The sequence below is a fragment of the Microtus pennsylvanicus genome, chromosome 19, assembly GCF_037038515.1.
Source record: "Microtus pennsylvanicus isolate mMicPen1 chromosome 19, mMicPen1.hap1, whole genome shotgun sequence".
In the NCBI taxonomy this organism is placed as follows: domain Eukaryota; kingdom Metazoa; phylum Chordata; class Mammalia; order Rodentia; family Cricetidae; genus Microtus; species Microtus pennsylvanicus.
Window position 1 is genome coordinate 8,077,076 of NC_134597.1, and position 15,418 is coordinate 8,092,493.

Here is a 15,418-nt window from a genome sequence, read left to right on the forward strand (position 1 = left end):
TTACATGACTGGAAGGAGATGGGAGGACAGTTTCAGAGAGGTCTAGTCTCTCTTGAGGCTATGGGCTGAGATTTGGGGCTGTGCGCGAACTCTGCCTCGAAGTTCCTCGGCTTCCCTCGGCTTCCCTCGGCTACCTTCGGCTCTCTCCGGGGAGGGAGCGCGTCTGCGCACGCGCCCTCCGTGTCCGCCGCTCGCCGCGGCCCTCGAGCTCGTGGTTTTCACTTCCTTCTCGTCAGAGCCGTATCCGGGTCGTTGCTCTCCCTATTGTTTCAGCCCGCCGGCCTCAGACTGTGGGGGATTCTGGGTCTTTTGTTGCTTCTGGTGCAGGATAATAAAGTTTTCTGTTCTTTTGATTCCTGGCTTTTACGGGGGCAGCTCCCCTCGCAGGGCGGCCGGGCGGGCCTGGCGCTGCTGACCGGGGAGCTCGGGGGGGAAGGGGCGGGGTGGGGGTGGGGAGGGACGGTGGCCCGCCCCCGGGGTCGCCCCTGCTCGGCCGGCGCACCGCCCCGCTTACCTAGAGCTGCTCTCGGACTGGTCCCCGCTGCCTCGCCTCCTGCAGCGTCTTCCCTAGGTCTCCTCCAAACGACCACCTCACGGATTCCTTAGTAAGTGTATCCGAGGCCTCAGGACTTGGCGGAGCAGGGAGGACTGGGTGGGTCCTGCCTGACAAACGGACCCCTTGGTAGAGGCTGCTCGCTGGTCCCCGGCAGTGAGCTCTGGCTTCTGGGTTGCAGTGGGTGTACGTTTTTGTACGTTGCGGGGGGTCTAAGAGGGATTGCCGAGGAGTTATCCCTCGGAGGTGTGTCAGGAGGGTGGGCTGGTTTTATCTTGGTCGTGGCCGCACCACAGGGGCAACCTGGCCTTCTGCAGGCAGCGCCCACAAACCCAACTTCTCCCCCAAGCACTGCGTTGAGAACTCAGAGTCCCTTGCACGATGTCACCCCTACCGTCTTAAGCATCCCATCCCAGTTCTCCCTGTTCGGTGAGGTGGTAAAATGACTGTAATATTTTCTCTTCACAGTGGATCGCAGCTCCAAGAGGAGGCAGGTGAAGCCTTTGGCAGCTTCTCTTCTGGAAGCTCTCGATTATGATAGTTCAGATGACAGTGATTTTAAAGTTGGAGATGCTTCAGGTAAACGTTTCCTTCCTCCTTCCCCTTCGCAGCTTTCTCCGGTTCCGTGTATTTTTAACTTTAATTTTTGAACCAGTTTTGATTAAAATGCTCATTTACAGTAAAAGCACACATACCCATTTATTTTGTTCATTTGATTTCCTGCATTTTCCCAAGATCCTTTCACTAGATCCTGTTATGGTTATCTGGTACAGAAGAACCCTTTTCAAAGATGCAAAAGCAGTTTTTTTTTCTATCCTATACCCTAAAATGCATTTATGCTTATATATTTTAGTGAAGAGTTGAGGTACCCCAGATATAGAAGAGTATAGACGAATACTATGGACCATAATTAGCCTTGCACAGGGTTATTCCCTTTTCAGCTCACATGGCACACTTAGAGGAGTTCTGTTTTGTGCCTTAGCTCCCTTACAGAATAAATTTAGTCCAAGCAAACCTTCTGCTTAAAAATAGCAGGTGCAATGCCTTGAGGAAAGCATACACGCTTGCTCATTTTAGTTAGTGGATTAAAAGGTGATGAAAGTTGTATGTACACATGTATAGAAGCAGAAGCAGAACATTATGGTTTTCCTGTATGCGTTTTCTTCTGTGTACTTAATGTGTACTTACTATATTAGGGTTTAGTTAAAGGAAACTGATATAAAATTATATCTGAAAAAGATCAGCAAACACATAAGCATTGAAAAGTTTTGGTATTTCTGCTCCTTTGATGAACATTTAGATAAAGTGAGAACCTTTCTACTTTCTTTCTCTTGAGTAGTGGGCTCACACTCAGGACCTTGCTCTTGCTCTCCAGCTGAGCAATACTCCGGGCTCTCTAACTTGTTTTTAGTATCCCATCATGCAGTTTGGCATTTTGAAACATCTTGCTCCCTTTCTCTGTAGTGAGAAGGCATGGGATTAGTTTGAGTTGTGTTACTCTTAACGGCATGAGCAAACAGTTTGCATTATGGTTTAATGCAGAATCTCATTTAGATTTTATAATAGCTTTTCATGGAGATAGTTCTTTAGAGTCACGGGGTTCTGTACAGGGTACAGTACTGAGTTTAAACGACTGCTCAGGAAGTTGTCCATAAACTGATGGACCCAATGGGTCTGACTGTAACATTTCATCTTTTCCATGTTCAGAACCTAAGAGTGGGTTGTGATGAGTTCAGTCCAGCAATCAACATTTGATAAGCTTGTTTTGATTAACTGTTCTCTAACCTTTCCTTTGCAGCTCTTTATCTCCTATTTAGTTGGTATTTGGTACTTTCAAAGTAGGAAAGGGAAAGGAGGTGAAATGCAAAAGTCTTCTTCCTAGAGAAGACTATCAGGAATATGCTTTGCTAAAAGGTAGTATTGGTGCGTCAGTGAGACTCCAAACCGCCCAAAATTGGTACCAATTAGAAGGCAGGAATTTATGAAACAAACTCTAAAACTTTCTTTAAATGTTCAAAAATGGTTTTGTTTCAATAAATTCTGACTTGATAGGTTTATTTTCTCATTTATTGAGGTGGAGTCATGCACAAGCATTCTCTTTACAAGGCATGGAATAATCCAGATACGTTTATAAGATTCTTTAAAAATAAAGTATGGTATCAAGCCAAGTCATGATTCCCGACCTTGATAAGTACTAATAATTGTTGAACGGATGTTATATTTGGCTAATGTACATCCCCTCAAAGCACTCAAATTTCATACATTCTGTCCCTTGTAGTATAATTCCCAGTTTTTTACTGCCCTGACTCCTGGTGACTTTATATACATGATCTTAAGATTTCAGGTCACAGATTTGTTTTTGCCGTTTTGGAAATGTTATTGAGAAAAAGAGCTAGTGGTCACTGATTTTATTTAAAATAATAGTCAGTGGCATGAGAGTCTCCTTCCCCATGTTTGCCTCCGGAATGGTGGTGCTCCTGAGATGTTGACTTATCTAGATCAGCACTACTTCTACTTCCTCTCACTGTTGATTGCGGGTGATGAAATAAACATGCTCTAAGACAGGGCACAGGTAAAATTATGGTACTAGCCACCAGAAGAACCGTATGTGGAAATGCTAGATGGAACCGCGTGCAAGTGACTGATTTTGTAGTTCTAAACCAGCCCAGTACTGGACACACACACTTCCTTTAGTTTAAGTAAAGCATTTGATTTGATTTGTGCCTGGGATTAGGGATAATTTTCTGTTATCTGCATTGAACGCTTTTTGAAGATGTGTGCATTCATTCATTTTACTAACAATATAAACTAATGGTGTCCTGACCTTTCCTATTTTCTTTGCTATGCAAAGCAAAATGGGTTACCTTTAGATCTTGGTGGGTTATTTAGTTAAAACAGTGAGGCCATTTTGCCTGGAAGTAATCTAACTAGGAGAGGCAGGTTGAGACTTCAGTAATGGTTTCTTTTGGTAGTGCTTTTTTGTTTACTCTGTGTTTGTTGATCAAGTTGTATTCATTAGCATTTAATTTTAACACTTTCCTGAGTGTTATAGGGAAATGGCAGATAAATAGATTGCACTTACTAAATGATGGGTAATACAGGGAGTAGTTGATTATGTCTGTGGTTCAAGTCTTCTGGAGGAGAAAGGATTGTTTTTGACTAGGTTGATATAGGTCGTCTTCATTGAGGAGCTAGGGAAGGAGCTGTGAACTAAGAATAGTAAAGAGAAAAACAGTCTTGGTGAGAGAAACAATAAATGTTAAAGATGCAGAGACATGGACATGTTATTTCTGTTTGGGGTTAGGAAGAAACATGTGTAGAGGACAGCGAGACTATTGAGATCTTATTTTAGATGTGGGTTTCTCAGAAAGCCTTGGCACTCTTGGCGCTTTGTGTTGACTATCTCTTTGTTGTGGAGGTTTGTCCTGTGTAGTGTAGTGTCGATGTTTAGAGTACCGTTGTCTTGTGTTTGATGCCAGTGTCTTCCCTACTCGTTGTACCTACTGTGTGACTGCCAGTGTTTCCAGGAGCTAGTGCATGTCCTTGGAGAAAGAGTTACCCATCCCAGAGAAGCTCTGCTTTGGATTTACCCAGAAAATGCAAGATGGCACAGCCTGTAACTAGAGTCAGGAGAGAATGAGTTGTGTTGTGATGGGCTTCTATGAAAAGACACCGAATTATTGAAAGATGATTCTAGGCTCTGTTAGTTACTATGTTAGTTTGTGCTGCTAATTCTTGCCAATGAAAAGAATAACTAAGGTTATAGAATTATTGGACAAAGGCTATATTTCATAGCTGGAAATCTCTGAATTGTACTGATTTTATTATTTAATATTCATGATTAAGAAAATGAGTGTTATAATGATACTTATTGTTGATTATTAAATTCATATTATCAAGTAAATATTGTCAAGGTATTTTTGAAGTTTTGTTTTTAATTCTGTAACTAAAATAATTTCCTTAACTAAGAGTTGAAATGATTGTTTCTTTGAGTGATCCTTTATATACTGTGTGTTTTGAAGGGTTATTTTTCTTAATTCTGTAACTAAATGAAGAACTGAATTTTAATTTTAAACTCACTTTAAATGTAAAAAAATTCATTCTAGATACGGGGATTAATTAACTCTGTCCTTATGCATACAATAGCTTTATTTGCAATATCTGCTAATTTCTAATTTCTTCACACTTTTAATTTTCCTTTCTTCTTTGCCTCCTTCCTCTATTATTTCCTTTCTCCTATGCGAAATGATAGATTTGGAAGGCAACATGGGGGGTAGTTGTTCTTTGATGTTGTAATAATAGCAGTGCTTTTCTTATGCAGCCTTTAAATATGTAGCCAGGTGTGGACCTCATTTCTCATTGTTGGTTTTTTTATCTGTGCTTATGAGTAAATATATCTGTTCATCAAATGAATATGTACCAAATAGAAGTAATGGCTAATCAGATGAAAAAGTTATTTTTCCAGCGATCCTGGTCCTGTTGTTAGACTATAACTAAGATGTTACATTTGGTGATGAAAAAGTTTGGCAAGCACCTACCTAGTATTTGAATTTGAAGAAAAATATAAAACAATTGAATTTTGAAATTGCACTGTGCTCAAACATGGTTATAAAACAAAGCAAGATCAAAGAACATTAGCTTACCCCTATATTTGAAAATAATTGACATTAGTATTGACATTAAAAATAAAATTACAAACTCTATGACATATGTAAAGTTTACCAGATATTACAAAGTTTATTCTCATCGGGAACCCATACTCTGTACTAGGAGTTACTAGGGGAATTTATGTATCTTTTATTACATTCTTGTTGTTAAAATACCTTGTAGAAGAGTAGGATCTTCTTTTGTCTCTCCCTTTTGGCTTCTTGATTGCAGTGTTACTTATGAGGTGTCATACTTTTCTTTAGCTAATGTGCACAAGGGATCCTTTTCTGCCTCTGAAGTATTTAGTGAATTCTGCTTATTTCTTAGAAGACCATTATTTAGAAATTTGTAGAAATCATTGTTGATTTTAGCTAGGATTGATTTTTCTTTGTAGCTTAGGTTCAGTTATTGTGAGTGGTGTAAAAATCCAAATTTTCTTAATGATTTATGGAACTGTTCAACTGAAATCAAGTCACTCATTGGGAATGATATTGAGTCCATGCTCTTTAAATCTAAAAAGCTGAAACATCTTTAAGAATTTCTTCAGTTTGGCAGAAACTTGTTTTACAGTAGTACTGGCCTAAAACAGACAGTTGATTTGTGTCATCTCTCACACATTGTGAATATTTGTACTTTATGTTGTTTATTATATTTGGTAGCAGCTTAGGTATTAATGTGGTATTAATGTAATATATTATTTATATTTCAAATTACTTTTGTAAAATGTGATCATTCCTAAATTTCAGCACATATATCTAGCTCCAAAGGTCTGAAACCTAGGGAATTGTTAGCTTGGATGATAGTGCGTGTTTGCCCTGTGTAAGATTATTTAGAATAAGGGCAGTTTTTGTTTTTTGTTTTTTTTTAGAACACTACTGAATAAGCAGATAGTCTTGAGGTTGATAGTGAACTCATTGGGTCATTCAGCATCTGTTGTTTTCATTTCTCTCGTGAGTTAACTAGCACACAGGATAGTTCTGTTATTAACTATGTATGTGGGGCTTCTGAGATGATTGAGCTGTACTAACCTTTGCACCTTCAATTCTCAGTTAATTTTAAAGGTGAAGGAAAGTTAAATTCATTGAAATTAAAATTATATAGAAACAGTAATTTTCTAACAGTAAAACATTAAAACAGTAAAGTAATGCTTTGTACTATTTTATCATTTCCATTTTCTTGACTACAGATGCAGACAATTTATTTTCCTATAGATTTTACAATTGGTATAAAAACCGTTTCTTCTTCTTCTTCTCCATTTCCCTTTATCCTACTGTTCAAATATTTAAAATTTTTACGTTCGGTTTGTGTGCAGACAAGATTAGAGTAAGTGCTGGGTTGAGATGGACTCGGCCGCCCTTGGCGGGCATGGAAGCAGCTTGCTAATTGTAAGCTTGCGTGATCTACCCAATAATCATAGTTTACTTGTTCAGTAGCAGGGAGCTGAGCATTTTAGGATAGATTCATTTCTTCATGAGCATCTTCCACTGTAGGACACTTAATAGTTAGAACTTATGAAAGTTTGCATGAAACATTTATTGATATGGGCAGTATTCTACTAAGCAGGAAGACTGAAATTTTCTTTCCTCTTCCATTTTCTTATGTGCCATTGGTTTTGTCCATTTTCACCTTTGTACTTGATGTAACATTGTCTGCTACAAGGTCACTATCAAATGTCTATGCTTGTTTTGATAGAAAAAGGTTTAATAAATCAGACAATTTTAGAGGGCTACATTTTTCTTGCTTGATTTGTGATTTATTAGTTTAAGTATACATATTTTATGAAAGGAGGATATAAACAAAGATTAGTTAAATTACATTATGGTAAAGTTATAATCAAGTGCCCGTTAAAACATACTTTTAGACAATAAAACTATCTCTAGGACATTATACTGTTATTAGCTATTTGATATAAAATGGTAGTCCTATTCTTATAGTATATTCTAACTTACATTTCATATGTCATCCTCATTAATTCATATTGGATTAAATCATATATCAACTTGGTTGACTTCTTATTTAATGAGGTTGGGAATGTCTACCATCCTTTGCCGTAGATTTGTTTATATTGTTTTGCGAGTTATTCACGAGTTTTGGTGGTTTCATCTGTGTCAGTGTTGTGTGTGTGTGTGTATGTATATACATATGTGTGGTTTTTTTTTCTCATATTTTCGACAGATTCTGAAGGGAGTGGTAATGGAAGTGAAGACCCTTCAAAGGACAGTGGAGAAGGCTCCTGTAGTGACTCTGAGGAGAACAATTTAGAAGAAGAACTGAGTGAAGACATTAAAATAAAAGAAGAACAGCTTAAAAATTCTACAGAGGAAGAAATAGTGCCATCAGATAAACAGTTAATTAAAATGGAAAAGAAGGAAGAAGAAGAAAATGGAGAAAGACCTAGAAAGAAAAAGGAGAAAGAAAAGGAAAAAGAGAAAGAAAAGGAAAGAGAAAAGGCGGCAGTATCTGATAGCGCAGCTGCTTCTGCTGCCGCCACCACAGCCACAAGTCCTGCCGTCGCTTCCCCGTCTGCCCCTGCCACCACCACCACCACCGAGGAACAAGCCAGTGAGCCCAAGAAGTGGAATCTCCGTCGAAACCGACCCCTCTTGGACTTTGTATCCATGGAAGAGCTGAACGACATGGACGATTATGACAGCGAGGACGACAATGACTGGAGACCTACTGCAGTAAAGAGAAAGGGGAGGTCGGCATCGCAGAAGGAGGGCAGTGATGGAGACAATGAGGATGATGAAGACGAGGGAAGTGGGAGCGATGAGGATGAGAATGACGAGGGCAATGACGAAGACCACAGCAGCCCTGCTAGCGAAGTGGGCTGCAAGAAGAAGAAGAGTAAAGTTCTTAGCAGAAACAGTGCTGATGATGAGGAACTGACCAATGATAGCCTGACCCTGTCTCAGAGCAAGAGTAATGAGGTAGAGCAACCCAATTTTTATGATATCTGTCTGTCTGGGGAAAAGGGAACTCTCTAACTCACTACTTATATATAGTAAGTGGCTTCCTTGAATTTTTATTTAGTTGTAGGTGTGAATGAACACCCTAAATGTAACCTTTATTCATTTGGTCAACAAACTTTTAATTACCCACCATTTGTCAGCATTCTCCAGGAGTTTGTAGTTTCCATCTCCAAGGAGAAGCATCTGTAGAGAAACATTTTTATATCTCTAAGACTTGGGAAACGATAGTTCTCTCTTCCCATTTTTCTCATCTTCCTGTTTATAGATGCTAACTGGCACTGAGTGGGTTATGGTAGGAGAAACTTCTTTCAGCATAATTTTGTCCATAGACACATAAAGATAAAAAAGCTTTTGAATACTTTAGAAGAGAACAGCAAATAGCTCATTTTTTTCTCAGATTGGTAGAGCTGTTTTAAAGGGTTAAGTCATCAGCTGTTACAATCATCAGCATAGTCACCAGTGCTTTGCTTTATGTGTGTGAAGGTAAAATGTACTTTTAAAAGCATATTTATTGAACAAATTCTCTGCAAAGAAGTAAAAATGAAAGCAAATATTTCCCCCATAGAACAAACGTTTCTATCCTGAAGCAACAGTAATGACTTCAGTCCTGCCATTGAAGTTCTACTGCACGTTAGGTTTACCCATTGGTCCAGAGGTGCAACGTTCAAGACTTCAGTTAAATTTATCTGTGTCTCTGTCTGTGTGCCTATATGTTTTCTTTCCAAAAGAAAGGATTGATTTGCTGTCTTACATGTAGATGTATCTGTTACATCACATGTAGAACTGTATTAATTCTGTCATTTCCGTTACTGTGTTTATGTCAACAAAATTTTCTTCACCATTTTTTTTGTTTTTCATATCATTGAAGTAGCTTAAACTGGTAGATTTTCTTTATGCTTTATTTATTCTTTCATATTTTTCTGCTTACAGATTTTCAAAGTAGTTCTTGTCTATTTTAACTAGGCTTATTATCAATTTTGTGGGTTTCTTTTCCTCTTAAATAATATATAGAAAACTCAGGGATTCCATGTCAGCAGAGGTGAAATAACATCTTATTATTTGCGTTATAAACACCGATTAATTTCAGGTTTCTCTCATTTCTATGAAGAACATTGCCTGCTTCCAGTGCTATGCTAATTTTTATCTTTAGGTAAAGGAAAACGCATTTGAGGAGGTAGTGTGGTACTTTTTAAGGTTGTAGCATAAACTGTTCCATATTGCTAATGCCATTTTGGCTTATTTATGGTTATCTGTTAATATTTAGATTGCACATTTATCTGTTTAGTTTATTTTTAAAGCATTTAGCACTTATTTTAGGTCTATTGATTGAATTTACTTTTGGTAACATCTCTTCATGTTCCATGTTTATTGGGTTTATATCCACAAAAGTAATTTAAGATAGAGGGCATATGGAGGAGAATCATAGTAATCTGTGGGGACACTTGCATAAGGTATTTATCTTTTAGTTACCTCTACTTGACAACAGTGTTTTAATAGACTTAAGTTTTATAATACATTTCAAGATCATATATGTGGGTTAGTTTTTTTCCCTTCTGGTGATAAAATTAAAAATTCTGGTAAGTAATGGGGCCTATATTTAAGTGTCCCAAGATATTTCTGGGATGAGATTCCAAAGTATTCTTAGTAAAATGCCCATATAGAATAATTTACAGAAAGCTAATCTCTGTGAGAGTAGCCTCCTGCTATATGCTTCATCACAGTTTTTGTTCCTTCAACTATTTTAATTCTTTAAAATTTTTTAATGATTTTAATTATATTTAAATCATGTTAAACTAGACATTCAATTTTAGTTAATAAATTTCTTACTTACAAGTCTAAATTTTCTATTTATATGATCTTGTATTTATAGAAAGATGTTTGAAGTTTATTCTTGCTTCCTTATGGGTCAATCTTACTAGTCCTTATAGCTAACAAGTACGTATTTGAGGTTTCATTTTTTTCCATTTTCCCTTTAAGTGTCAGATTCCCCTTTGTAGTAGAAACAGCAGAAAGTATGGCTTTAGAAATGCAAACAAGAATATTTAGTTTTTAACTGGAAGCCTTTTCTTGGTTGCAATGTCAAGTAGATTTGCAGAGAAATGATGTGGGTTGTCTACAGTTAAATGGTGCTCTGAAACCTTAACAATTTTCAGTTTTCGTAGGGGGATTTACATTTTTTAACCAGGGTCATTTTATAACTCACTTTTTGGCTTCAACATGCCTCATGCACATAGAGGAATGCTTCTAAAGCATTTAGGTTTTTGGATTTCTTTATCTTAGATGTTATTGCAGACTTGCAGTATTATTTATGTTGACTGTGTCTATTGACATTTGCAATTTCAAATTAAATCTTAGAAACTATAAAAACAAAAACATAATAGAGAAGCAGACAAGTTGTTAAGTTGGTAACACTGACTTTAGGTAGCTTCTTGAACACTCCACTAGTTACAAGAGAAGAGTAAAAAAAGCAAGTAGTATATTAATAGCATCATGAGAATAGTCTTTACCTGTGCACTTCCTGCAAGAGAGCTTCCTGAAACACACCTTTGCTGCTTGAGCACGGGTACTTGGAGTTGCATTTTCTGCGAATTGGTACCTATCTTTTTCCGCGGGCTTTCACATTTGCATGCTTTAAATCAGTACAGTCTGGATAACGCCCCGCCCCTGCGGTATAGCTCTGTCCTTTTCAGTCCTTTGTTTTGAAACTTTTAAGTGTCACTAATAGCATTTTGCCCACCCATTGATCTTCTTACCTAAGTGTTTAAAAGAAGGGTAGCGGCTAGACGGTGGTGGCCCACACCTTTAATCCCAGCATTTGGGAAGCAGAGGCAGGTGAATCTCTGAGTTCAAGGCCAGCCTGGACAGGCTCCAAGGCTACACAGAGAAACCCTGTCTCAAAGGAAAAAAGAAAGAAAAAGCAAAAGAAGGGTAGTGTAACATTTTCAAAAAATGGTTCTGGTTCTCATTTTGAAGACTTTGAACCTAGAGTAGATGAGAATTTATACAATGCAGAAATTCTGTCAATAGAGATGGCAGTCTTATTTTATTAAGGACCCAAAGCTGCTTTCTCATTGACGATCTCTAGAACAGTTGGTTTTTGGACTACTGTTTTGATAAATACAGCCTTGTATTTTTGGCTCAACAACAAAAGAATTTTTTTTTTTTTTTTGGTCATACAAGGCTCTTTAATGACAAATGTCACCTAGTGTTTGGCAAAATTTCTAAATACTTCAAATGGGAAAATATTAACCCTTTCTTTGAAAACATGACTTGTGTTTTAATAGAGCAAGTATAATTCAAAGAATTACAAGTAATTACATAGAGTAAGTAATTCAGGCACACTTAGGATGAAATGAATATAAAAACTCAAGTTTGTTATCAATTCTTTCTAGCATACTTCTGAAGATATTTATCTTTTGGGATGTCTGACTTACTAATTAATTATCTCTGCACATTTTCAAGAAAAAAGTTGCTTTAAATCCTGTTAAAAGCAAGTGTTGTAATGTTTTATAAACATTTGAGAGTCTTTATTTTTTTGTTTTTCGTGTTTTTGACATGGGGCTTCTCTGTAGCCTTGGAGCCTATCATGAAATTAGCTCTTGTAGGTCAGGCCGGCCTCAGACTCATTTGAGAGTCTTTGAAGAAGAGCATTGGTGAAGAGTAGTTGATCACACTTTTGGTATAATATTTTTTCTTATCTTTTAATGCTGCTTTCATGTAAAGTATATCGGATTTTTTTCTATTAAATCTTAATACAACAGGTAAAATTTAGTGCATTTGTGTATGTTTTATAATCAGAGAATACATGGCAAGTGAACACTATGTTTCAGAATGTAAGAATATTAGGCAGTGCTTCATTTTTAGGCTAACGTATGGTTGTTTTCACATTTTTAATACTAAGCATTGGGATTTGACCTAATATCCTCGAACATACATGCCATTATACTTAGTTCTCAGTTGCTTCCCTGCTTCCTCTCTTCTCCCTGCCTCTGTCCTTCACTTCAATTCTTCAGCTTAGCTTTTACATGTAAAAAACCATAGCTCTGTAAATTCTCACCTCCCTTAAGTTCTTTTCTTTAGGATTAACTTTACATTCCAAGGGGAAAAATGAAATAATCATTGAATTATTGGTATAGTACCCTTTTCCCCTAATTTCTAGGTGAGTTTTCTTTTGTCTTCCATAACTTACTTTCCTGATTTCTATTTTTGAATAAATCTGCATTAAATTTATTGTTGAGCGTTTTAGCCTGTTCTTTGAAAGAGGATACATATCTTCAGAAACATGGTAACAAGTTCATAGAAAACTGGTCTCTATTATTTTGATCCTAAAGGATCATAAATCATACTTAAACATTAATGTATGTTTGCTCTACTAACAAAAAGTTAGTTCATAATGTTTTCAAAATTTGGTTTAGATGTTCCTGCTGAACCATCGTGGCCAGCTGTTTGTTGAGGTGGACACTGTAGGGTTACTGTTCCGCCCTCCTCTGCATTACAGTTTGAACAAGCGTCTCACTGGGGTTAGAGGGCTAGCAACAGCAGTCCCTGCTGTTTTCTCATTCTCATGCATTAGACAAGAATCCATGTGGAGAGAAATTGGCATAGAGAGACAGCTTAGATAGACATTTTTTCTGAATACAATCAGAACATAGAGGAATTAGATCTCCGCCCCCCCCCATCGATTCGGTTTCTACTTCAAGAAATTCTCTTTTTATCTATTCACAGTTTTACCCATAGAAATTCACTTAATTTCTGTATTAAAAAGCCACTTTCCGAGGCTTAGAAGTAAATCTTTCGAAGGAAAGTTGACAGTCCATTAACCCAGGTAGCCTATTAGTTGGCAAACTCTGCTTTACTCGGTCATTTTCTAGTCTGTGATATTAAAAAAAAAACAAAAACAGAAACCAAAACCAACTTAGAAGTGATAGTCTATGAGATGGGGTGGGATTCCCAGTGCCCATTCATGCCTGTAATTTGGTTCGCCAGAAGACAGCCCATCCCTTGCCTCATTGTTAGACACCAGTCTGTGTTTCTCTTTTGAATCATCTGCAGGGAGTGTAGAGGAGAGGAGGAAGCTATGAACAGTGCAATACTGATTACCTTTATTATTTCACTAATTCTTACAACAACCTTTCTGTTGCATTTTATTTCTGTCATTCTCATTTGACAAATAGGAACATTGTATGTTCAACAGCTGTTAAGTGAAAGCTGAGAATGAAACCCATGATTTTCATTAACTATTAAGATACTATAAAACTTGAGTTTTCTTTATAGGATAGTCTCACCTTGCTTGGTAGCCATTTTTTTTTCTAACTTGTTTTACAGCTGTAACGTTAGATGTTATCCATAAAATGTATTGAAAGAATTATTTTTTGCAACCTGCAAAGATTTTCAGTGGGTGTAGTGGTACACGCCCCTAAGCAGAGCCTTTGGGAACTACAGGCAGGAGGATTAGAAGTTCAAGGCCATCCTTGGGTACGTAGCAAGTTCAAGGGCATCTTGAGCTATGTAATGAGATCTTGTCTTGTTCCTCTCCCCCCAAAGATTTGAAATGTCATTTACGATTTGCATTGAAATGATGGTTCCAAATGTTACCTTTGAGAGTATAGATAGAATCTAAAGGGATAGAAAACAGTAAAATATTAATATGAAATTAAATACATTTAGTGACTGTGGCATAGAACTAACAACAGTTTTGTTTTTTCTGTGGTTAGGTTTATAAATGAAAATATACCGGAATGCTACCCTGTAATGTTAATTGTTATTTATGAAAATAGCAAAAGTTTTTGTTTTGTTCTTTGAGGTAGGGCCTTTCTGTTTAACTCAGACTGGTGCCCACTTCCTAGGCTCAAGTTGTCATTTTGCCCCATCCACTCGTGTAGCTGGAGCTATAGGAGTGTGCTACTGTGCCAGAATCAGTCATTTTTTTAAATTAAAGTTTACATCCATAATGTACAAGGTTTACATTAAAATAGATAGGCTTCCTTTTCTTGAAATACTATCTTTTTATATTTGTCTGCTATTAAAGCTTTCCTCTTTTATGTTGTTAGTAGCTGGCTATCTTTATTACCACTTTGCACTAGATCTTTCTTGCCATAAATGTAAGGAACACTCTTATTTTCCAAGCAACTACTTTTTTTTTTTAATAGCCAGATAGGCAGATTATGTGTTCAGGCTTTTTCAGAGTAGTTGGGTAACTCTGGACTTTGGAGTCTAGAGTCTCTCAGACATCATATTTATACTTGCTTATACATTATCCTTAATTTACTCCCTCTTGTTCTGTATATGTGTGTCTTGTCTTTCCTGGTAGTAACTTTACCAAACGTAACTACAAAGTAACAAGAGCTACATCTTGTTACTTTGAAAATGTCTATGTAAGATTGGTGATTCCTAGAGGATCTATTGTTCCTTTTCCCCTAATATAAGGGGGAAGTCAAGTGCCAAAACCAACTTCTCACTTTGTAGAGGGAAGAACCCATGGCACATGGAGAGAAGTGACAGACAAGATGTATAAATGTGGCGGGGCGTGCTTTGAGGCTCCTAATGGAATGCCACATAAATTTGAAGTATGAGAAATAGAATTTAAAAAAATGAGAATTGTGAGTATTAAATTACTTTTTTTTAATTAAAATGTGATTTTTCTGATGTATTTTATATTAGGACTCGCTGATTCTTGAGAAGAGTCAAAACTGGAGTTCCCAAAAAATGGACCACATTCTGATTTGCTGTGTTTGTCTTGGAGATAACAGTGAAGATGCAGATGAAATAATTCAGTGTGACAATTGTGGCATTACCGTTCATGAAGGTAATCTTGCTGTTTTTCTTCTGTTAGAAATGGCTGGTTGACATCTTGTTTAAAGGAAGTTTGAACTTTTTTCATTTATGCTTGCCTAAGGTTTTACTATACTATTAAATGATGTGATGGTTCAAATGAAAATGATTTATGAGTCCTGAAATATGTTAATTTTTGTGTGTATATGTCATATATGCATATGTGTGTATGTGTGTGTGCACATATACACTCTCATGCATGTTGGCCTGTTCATGTGTCTGTAGAAGACAGAAGCTGATGCTGAATATCTTAGGTTCTGAGACAGGGTCTCTTATTGAACCTGATATTTGCTTATTCCACTAACTGTCTGGCAGTTGAGTCCTAGGGACCTGTCTGTGTTTGCCCATCCGTGGTGGCAATACAGGCATGCACCACAAAGCCCAGCAATCATTTGGTACACAGAGTCATCACCCA

At 37.2% G+C, this 15,418-nt stretch overlaps 1 protein-coding gene across 3 annotated transcripts in view; it reads left to right on the top strand.

The window, feature by feature from the left end:
• The first annotated feature begins 462 nt into the window (after positions 1 to 462).
• The window catches only part of Phf14 (PHD finger protein 14), a 127,008-nt gene continuing 112,052 nt past the window's right edge, over positions 463 to 15,418 (top strand). For 2 of the 3 annotated variants that reach the window (XM_075953869.1, XM_075953870.1), the window contains exons 1-4: positions 476 to 605; positions 1,022 to 1,132; positions 7,376 to 8,130; positions 14,833 to 14,977. In XM_075953869.1, coding sequence (XP_075809984.1) covers position 605; positions 1,022 to 1,132; positions 7,376 to 8,130; positions 14,833 to 14,977 — 1,012 coding nt within the window. In that variant the 5' untranslated portion in view covers positions 476 to 604. Of the gene's footprint in view, positions 606 to 1,021; positions 1,133 to 7,375; positions 8,131 to 14,832; positions 14,978 to 15,418 lie in introns of all 3 variants that reach the window. The other variant, XM_075953871.1, reaches the window with a different exon arrangement.